This window comes from Procambarus clarkii, chromosome 16 (genome assembly GCF_040958095.1).
Source record: "Procambarus clarkii isolate CNS0578487 chromosome 16, FALCON_Pclarkii_2.0, whole genome shotgun sequence".
Classification (NCBI taxonomy): Eukaryota; Metazoa; Arthropoda; class Malacostraca; order Decapoda; family Cambaridae; genus Procambarus; species Procambarus clarkii.
Window position 1 is genome coordinate 50988658 of NC_091165.1, and position 9698 is coordinate 50998355.

General features: G+C 35.6%; 1 protein-coding gene across 1 annotated transcript in view; it reads right to left on the bottom strand.

Moving 5' to 3' along the window:
- The window catches only part of LOC138365442 (uncharacterized), a 3927-nt gene extending 1718 nt beyond the window's left edge, over nucleotides 1–2209 (bottom strand). Inside the window, exons 1-2 of the mRNA XM_069325750.1 lie at nucleotides 2107–2209; nucleotides 1–28 (exon numbers count right to left, since the gene is read on the bottom strand). The exon at nucleotides 1–28 is cut by the window's left edge and continues 132 nt beyond it. Of these exons, the coding sequence (XP_069181851.1) occupies nucleotides 1–28; nucleotides 2107–2151 (73 nt within the window). The 5' untranslated portion in view covers nucleotides 2152–2209. The remainder of the gene's footprint in view (nucleotides 29–2106) is intronic.
- Nucleotides 2210–9698: the final 7489 nt, after the last annotated feature.

Here is a 9698-nt window from a genome sequence, read left to right on the forward strand (position 1 = left end):
CACCGCCCATTTGAGACAGCGTCTGGACCTGTTAAAATAATGCATAAGCTGTAAGGTAATAGAGAATAATATATATCTTTCAATCTCAACATTAGATTTTCTAATTTCCAACTGTATTAAATAAATAGCATTAAAATATTTTCCTTCTTAACTATTACAAAAATCAACGAATTTGAGTAACTTTTGCTTTTGTTTTATTTGTACCTTAAACATAACACTGAACAATCAATTATGTGCCACCCCACCTTCCTTCATCTGCAAAAAAACTAATCAAAAGACATATGTACAAGGCTAAAAAAATTCAGCAACACTTACCATACTCAGGCTAAAAGAATGGCATTTACTATTTTTAAAAGATTATTAGCAAATTTACAGAAATGGTGCATTCGGAAGACAAAACCAATTTTTCACTTTTGACAATTGAGCACCTGCTACATCCAGATTCTAGGGAGGAAAGGAAGGACGATCTTACTGGATCCCATAGCCTCTCCGAGGCACAAACCAGGCTTTTACACAAACCCCCCCCCCCCTGCACCCGAGCTTTTTAAAATAGTAAATGCCACTATTTTTGCAAAATTATTACGAGATCTATTATTCTAGAGAATAATGCATATAAATGCATATATGCATATAAATACAAAAGTAAATCAAATCTTATCCTTGTATAATATACAAGCTGATGTGAGATCCCTGTCTACAGGTGGACTGGAACTATTATCCAGTAGGCAGTCTACTGTATTTTATCAAACCGTTATTAGTATAATAGATCTCGTAATAATTTTGCAAAAATAATGGCATTTACTATTTTTAAAAGATTATTAGCAAATTTACAGAAATGGTGCATTCGGAAGACAAAACCAATTTTTCACTTTTGACAATTGAGCACCTGCTACATCCAGATTCTAGGGAGGAAAGGAAGGACGATCTTACTGGATCCCATAGCCTCTCCGAGGCACAAACCAGGCTTTTACACAAACCCCCCCCCCCCTGCACCCGAGCTTTTTAAAATAGTAAATGCCACTATTTTTGCAAAATTATTACGAGATCTATTATTCTAGAGAATAATGCATATAAATGCATATATGCATATAAATACAAAAGTAAATCAAATCTTATCCTTGTATAATATACAAGCTGATGTGAGATCCCTGTCTACAGGTGGACTGGAACTATTATCCAGTAGGCAGTCTACTGTATTTTATCAAACCGTTATTAGTATAATAGATCTCGTAATAATTTTGCAAAAATAATGGCATTTACTATTTTTAAAAGATTATTAGCAAATTTACAGAAATGGTGCATTCGGAAGACAAAACCAATTTTTCACTTTTGACAATTGAGCACCTGCTACATCCAGATTCTAGGGAGGAAAGGAAGGACGATCTTACTGGATCCCATAGCCTCTCCGAGGCACAAACCAGGCTTTTACACAAACCCCCCCCCCCCCTGCACCCGAGCTTTTTAAAATAGTAAATGCCACTATTTTTGCAAAATTATTACGAGATCTATTATTCTAGAGAATAATGCATATAAATGCATATATGCATATAAATACAAAAGTAAATCAAATCTTATCCTTGTATAATATACAAGCTGATGTGAGATCCCTGTCTACAGGTGGACTGGAACTATTATCCAGTAGGCAGTCTACTGTATTTTATCAAACCGTTATTAGTATAATAGATCTCGTAATAATTTTGCAAAAATAATGGCATTTACTATTTTTAAAAGATTATTAGCAAATTAACACAAATGGTGCATTCGGAAGACAAAACCAATTTTTCACTTTTGACAATTGAGCACCTGCTACATCCAGATTCTAGGGAGGAAAGGAAGGACGATCTTACTGGATCCCATAGCCTCTCCGAGGCACAAACCAGGCTTTTACATAACCCCCCCCCCCTGCACCCGAGCTTTTTAAAATAGTAAATGCCATTATTTTTGCAAAATTATTACGAGATCTATTATACTAATAACGGTAAATAAATAATAAATAGTAAATAAATCAAAATCAGTTACATTATTTTATCTTATTCATAGCATAAATGTTCTCGAAGATTACTAAAAAGAAATTGAATTAGACTACAGCAAATTGGCAAACTTTACCTTGTATCTGTTTCCACCGAGTTTGTTTGGGGCGTTCTTCAACATATCAGCAATACTTGTCTCAACATCTCTTTCAGTTGCATTAGTGTGGGTGTTGATACAGGCTTCTGGAAATTTATAAGAATTAATTAATATATATAATTATAATTCACTTTGCTATTCCCCATTCCACAGTCCTCTCGTCCTTCCCACTTCCCTGTCCCCACATCATCCCCACTATTCCCACTTCCCTGTCCCATCGTCCTCCTTACCATTTTCCCCTCCCCTGTCCTTCTTCCTCCCCCACCATCTCCCATTCACCTGTCCCTTTGTCCTCCCCAGCATTCCCCTGTCCCCACCATCCCCAACTCCCCAGTCCCCTCGTCCTCCCCACCATTACCCTCTCCTCTGTCCCCTCGTCTTCCCCACCATACCCCCCTCTCGTCCTCCCCACCATTCCAAACTACCTCATCCGATGCATTCTATAATGGTCTGATGCTTCCATCAGAAAATTGGGAACATCAAATGATCTGATATTCCCATCACTGAAAAATAAGAACAGCTAAAAAAATGAAATGAAAAAAATAAAAAAATAAACTATACTCATGAAATGAACAGTATGGTAAACAACACAGCTCAATTTCAATGCAATGTCACACAAAATTATTAAATCGAAATGAAAATAAATTGAAATCTATGAAAATTCAAATTATCAATACAAACACATTGCACATCACTACCAAAACAACACAACACAACACAAGCATTGGCAAAGAATTATAGACCAGTTGCACTAACATCCCACATAATAAAATTATTTGAGAGTGATCAGGAGTCAGATTACTAGTTTTATAGAGACCAATGACCTCCACAATCCAGGCCAACAAGGATTTAGAGCAGTTTCTATGATCGAGCCACTGAGATCTATAAAGAATTCTGATCAAGAAAGAGATCTAGGGGTGGTTTTAGATAGAAAACTATAACCTGAGGATCATATTAAGAACATTCTGCGAGGGGCCTATGCTACACTTTTTAACTTTAGAATTGCTTTTAAATACATAGGTCAAAAAGTTTTAAAAGTTTTAAAAGTTTTTTAAACCTCTCGTGTATCATGAGTGTGTTAAAGCATCAGATGGTGCATTCAGATGATGAATATTACCTAGTTCCTTCATCTGGGAAGAATGAACACATATTGGTGCATTCGGATGATAAAAACTAACTACTGTAGTTTAATTGATCAACAGACTGTATATCATATGCAGACTGTATGTGGATCTGCGGGCCACTCCAAACAACAGCCTGGTGGACCAAGCTCCACCAGGGCTAAAGCACAAAGTGATATAGATGTGATAGAGATATTATATATATATATATATATATATATATATATATATATATATATATATATATATATATATATATATATATATATATATATATATATATATATATATATATATATATATATATATATATATGTCGTACCTAGTCGCCAGAACGCACTTTTCAGCCTACTATGCAAGGCCCGATTTGCCTAATAAGCCAAGTTTTCATGAATTAATATATTTTCTCTATTTTTTTTCTTATGAAATGATAAAGCTATCCATTTCATTATGTATGAGGTCAATTCTTTTTTTATTGGAGTTAAAATTAATAGAGATATATGACCGAACCTAACCTATCTTTATAGGATAGGTTAGGTAGCTGAAAATGTTAGGTTAGGTAGTCGAAAAAACATTAATTCAAGAAAACTTGGCTTATTAGGCAAATCGGGCCTTGCATAGTAGGCTGAGATGTGCGTTCTGGCTACTAGGTACGACACATTATATATATATATATATATATATATATATATATATATATATATATATATATATATATATATATATATATATATATATATATATATATATCGGACAATTAGTAAAAAAAAAAAAAAAAAAAAAATTAAATTATTTTACCTTGTACCTAGATCCACCAGGCCTGTTTGGTGCCTGTTTCAGTACTTCAGACATCTGGAAGGTCACATCCTCCTCCTCAACTTGTGGATGTGCGTTGATAGATGATTCTGTAAAATTAAGTTATTTATATAATAATAAATTCAGTATAACAATAATATTCTGTAAAATTAAAAGTAATTTATACATCAATCAGATAAAACTCTCCAGAGATGGTGATACACAACATATAAAGGACAAGTTTCAGAACAAAATATGCATTTAGGAATAAGGTTTTGTACATGTAGGTAGCACATGAGAAAATAAGTGGAAGGTGATCAAGTTTATATTAACATGTTAATGACTTTGTTAAGGCTTTGCAAGAATGAAAAAATATTAATAATATAATATCACCTACCAATTAATTGTACATCATTTATAAGTCAATTATTTGCATTATTATTATTCAATACTAATGATATAAAAATGCATTTTGTAATCTACTATTTATGCAAGTATTAAGCACAGGATCATGAAATAAACTGCAAAATACTGTAATGGATAAACCAATTAATTTTACATTTTCCTATAGCTAAGTCAGTCAGTTCTATTAGCAGCAGAGAACAATTATGCCCAACCTCTATTAAATGAAACAATCTTAAGAGCAAGTGATAGAAATATAATCATTTATGCTTGGGATTATGGAATGGTTCCAAATATGAAAAATATCAAGTTTTTTGGTTAAAATTTTTTAACTTAAAATTTACATTTTTAAGTGAATTTATGACCATAATAATTGAATCACTAATATGATTCACTAATATATAATCCTAATAATAATCACTAATATATAATCCATTGAGCATGCTGCATCTCTTTCAGTCTCTTTGCAATTTGAACAAGAGGGTTTTTAATTGATCGAACCATATTCTTAAAGTAAAGTAAATGAGATGTATTCCATATTTTGCAAAATATACGATGAAGGCACACAAACATTCATGCCAAAACTGAAGGGCAGGATTTATGAGGAGACATTAGAGGCATTAAATATTCCAAACTAGAAGACAGAAGGAAAAGAGGAGATATGATCACTACGTACAAAACAGTAACAGGAATTGATAAACTTGATAGGGAAGATTTCCCGAGACCTGGAATTTCAAGAACAAGAGGTTATAGATTTAAACGAACTAAACAAAGATGCCGAAGAAATGTAAGACAATTCACTTTTGCAAACAGAATGGTAAACGGTTGGAACATGTTAGGTGAGAAGGTGGTGGAGGCCAAATCCGTCAAAAGTTTCAAAGCATTATATGACAAAGAGTGCTGGGAAAATGGGACACCACGAGTGTAGCTCTCCATCCATCTGATTGATAACCCAAATGAATTTTTCATGGATATGATACCAACATCAAATCATAAATCAGATGTGATCCTATCCCCACTGGATTTTGAAGAAGCCATAGACAGTATGCCTATGCACTCTGCACCAGGCCCTGACTCTTGGAACTCTATATTCATCAAGAACTGTAAAAAACGTTATCGCAGGCCCTTCACATTCTTTGGAGACAAAGCCAAGATACTGGCATTGTCCCTGACATACTAAAAACCGCAGAGATAGCACCGCCCCATAAAGGAGGAAATAAGGCAGAGGCAAAAAACTACAGACCGATAGCACTAACATCGCACATCATAAAAATCTTTGAGAGAATGCTAAGAAGTAAGATCACAAAATACATGGAATCACAGCATCTCCATAACCCCAGACAACATGGTTTCAGAACAGGGCGCTCTTGCCTATCACAGTTGCTGGACCACTCTGACATGGCACTAGATGCCATGGAAGACAAACAAAACGCTTTGACAAAAAAAAGCCTTTGACAAATGTGACCATTGTGTTATTGCACATAAAATGCGTTCAAAAGGAATTACCGGAAAAATAGGCAGATGGATATACAACTTCCTGACTAATAGAACCCAATGTGTAGTAGTCAACAAAATAAAATCTGGACCATCAACCGTAAAGAGCTCAGTCCCCAAGCGTACTGTGCTTGCTCCAATACTTTTTCTCATCCTCATATCGGACATAGACAAGGACACAACCTATAGTACTTGATCATCCTTTGCAGATGACACTAGAATCTTCACGAGAGTAGGCAACATAGAGGACACGGCAAACCTCCAATCAGATGTAAATCAGGTCTTTCTATGGGCTACAGAAAATAACATGGTGATTAACGAACATAAGTTTCAGCTCATGCGCTACGGAAAAAATAAAAAATATAAAAACGGAAACCACTTACAAAACTCAGTCAAATCATAACATTGAACGGAAAAGCAACGTAAAGGATTTGGGTGTACTGATGTCAGAAGGCCTTACATTTAAAGAACACAATAAAGTAGCCGTCACAACTGCAAGAAAAATGACAGGATAGATAACAAGAACTTTTCACACTAGAGATGCTATACCGATGATGATAGTTTTCAAGACGCTAGTGCTCTCTAGAGTGGAATACTGCTGCATAATGAAAGCCCCTTTCAAAGCTGGAGAAATTACTGACCTATACTTATGCATTTATCTTCGGTTTAACACAACAGGCACCAGACACACGCTAGGCATCATACACACTAGGATAAAACAAACATTAGGCCAGAAGTCAGAAAAGAATTCAAAGAATTTTACTGGAAAGGCTTGCTGTTAGGAAAGGAAGTAATTGAGATGAATTAATGCACAGTATGTCAATTTTGTGAAATATATGATAAAGGAACAAAAACATTTATACCAAAACAAAGATGCAGAACTAGGAAACAGGATTTGTTCAACTGAAATTTCAAGACGGACAGAGACCAAAAGACACAAAAATGGAATCAATATACGAAGAGGCCAAACCCCCAAACATACCAGTAATACAAAGAGAAACAACTACACGGCAGTGAGGAGAGAGGCAGAAAGAAATTTTGAAAAAAAGGAACAAACAAATGTAAAGTAGAACAAATCATATTCTATAAATACAGCAACAACCAATTGCAGGTAAAGGATAATATTCAGAGCTTTTAAATGCATGGATGGCGAAATACTCAAGAAATTGTTCACGACTTTTGTTAGACCAAAGTTGGAATATGCAGCGGTTGTATGGTGCCCATATCTTAAGAAGCACATAAACAAACTGGAAAAGGTGCAAAGACATGCTACTAAGTGGCTCCCAGAACTGAAGGACAAGAACTATGAGGAGAGGTTAGAGGCATTAAATATACCAAATATACTACACAAATATATATACTACACATGCACAATAAACTACCCTACACAGGCTGAGTATGGTGTGTACAATAAATTATTAGCTAAAAGATAAGACTGAGTTTGTATAAATGGGGGTTAAGTCAGAGTGGGAAAATGTAAGTGGAGTGCCTAAAAACCCTGTCCTGGGACCTCTGTAACTCATAATATATACAAATAATTTAGACTCAGGTTTGATCAGCAATATTTGAAAATTTCCAGACGATACAAAAGGGATTTTTTTCTGGATTCAGGATTATTTTTTTATGGCTGAAAACAGGTTTTCAGCAATAAAAGAAATACAGTATTGCTGGAACAACCGTCGACATCTTCAAGAGAAAACCTGAACATCTTCAAGAAGTGAAGATGACCTTGAGAAGAAGTATAGGTTGGGAGAAGTATAGGTTAGGAATTGTCTCCAAAGAATTCTCAAAGAATTACTCGTTATTGCTATCCAAGATAATTAGACGAGCCAAAGCTAAATACTACGAAGATAAATTTACCCAAATAAAGAGTACCTTACCTAAAAATATGTATGTACCTTACGTAAATAAACATTTGATTTTGAAGTGCCGGACAAACAAGGCTGTGGTGGATATGTGGGCCTGAGGGGCCTGTCCAAGCAACAGCCTGTTGGACCAAGCTCTCACATGTCAAGCCTGGCCTTGGAAGGGCTTGGTGAGTAGAACAACTACCAGAACCCTATAATGCATGTATCAAGGTGTCCAGGCAGTGAGCACCACATAATGCAGTGCAGTCCTGTAAGAATAAGCACAGTAAGTATGGGCATGGAGGGGGTGCAGCAGTGGCTTGTGAAGGGCTGGAGAGTAAATGGACATGCCCAGGGGTAAAAAGCATTAGGGTAACAGAACATAGCCCATAAAAATAGTAATGACAATGAATGAATAATTATATGAATGCAATAATACTTCATATCTCAATAGGAATACTAAGCAGGATGCAAGACAAGGTACTGGTGGTGATAGTGGTTGGTACAAGTCCTCACATCCCCACAGACACCAGTAACAGCCCTCACCTCCCAACACAGTACCCTTGTAGCGAGTTAATCTTATACTCGCTTCATTATCTTATAGCATAACTAATTAACACTAATTACAGAAGCTACACAGGTGATACTTTGGTGTGAGTTGAGCGCACTGAGCGTCGGTATCGCTACACCCTTGTTCCTTAACAACCCTTTGGACCTTTATTACAGAAAAATAGAATCAATTAATTTAATAAAATATAAAATATAAGTGCTTACTTACGATAATACTATCGGTGGAACACAAAATCTTCTTCTTCTTGATAGTAGGTGCAGTTTGCATGAAGGGTTAGTCCTCGCCATGACTGAACTGACGACAAAATGGCCGATGTGTTGATATGGCGTCAGGTGACGCTGTGACGTCACAGGTGAGGGACGCTTTGCGCATTACTCCCTCGTACTTAAAAAGTACTACAGGTACTTTTTGGTTTTATTTTTGAATATGGCAGAAGTTGGACAGCTTTTCAAATCATTATAAGGGAGTGAGTTCCATAGACTAGGTCCCTTTATTTACATAGAGTGTTTACATAGATTAAGTTTGACTCTGGGGATATCAAAGAGATATTTATGTCTGGTGGGGACGTGGCCATGTGTTCTATTACATCTGTCCAGGAAGAGTTTCAGAACAGGGTTTGCAGTTAGAAAAAGGGCTTTATAAACGTAATTTACACAGGAGAATGTATGGAGTGAATTTGTTTAGCATGTTTAAGGATTTGAACAAGGGAGCTGTGTGTTGTCTGAAGGTAGAGTTATTTATTGTCCTGATAGCAGATTTTTACTGGATGATGATGGGCTTGAGGTAGTTTGCAGAGGTTGAACCCCAAGCACAAACGCCATAAGAATGATAGGGATAGATAAGTGCATAATAGAGTGAGAGGAGAGCAGAGTAGGGTACATAATATCTGATCTTAAACAGTATACCAACTGTTTTAGAAACCTTTTTAGTTATGTGTTGTATATGGGTGCGGAAGTTGAGTCTCTTGTCTAAGTATAGGCTAAGAAACTTTCCATCATTTTTATTGCTAATGTTTACATTATCTATCTGAAGCTGAATTGCATTTGTTGATTTGTTTCCAAATAAGATATAGTAGGTCTTTTCTATGTTTTGTGTGAGGTTTGTTGGTTGACATCCACAAGTAGACTTTTTTTAATTAATTGTTTACAACATTATTTAACAGGAGTGGGTTGGGGTCAGAGTAGATGAGTAGTATCATCAGCCAACAATATAGGTTTAAGTATGTTAGAGACATTAGGGAGATCATTGATGTATATAAGAAACAGGAGGGTCCTAGGATGCTGCTCTGTGGCACCTTTACGGTAATTAAGTGGTAGAGTGGGAGAGGTTATATCATTGATG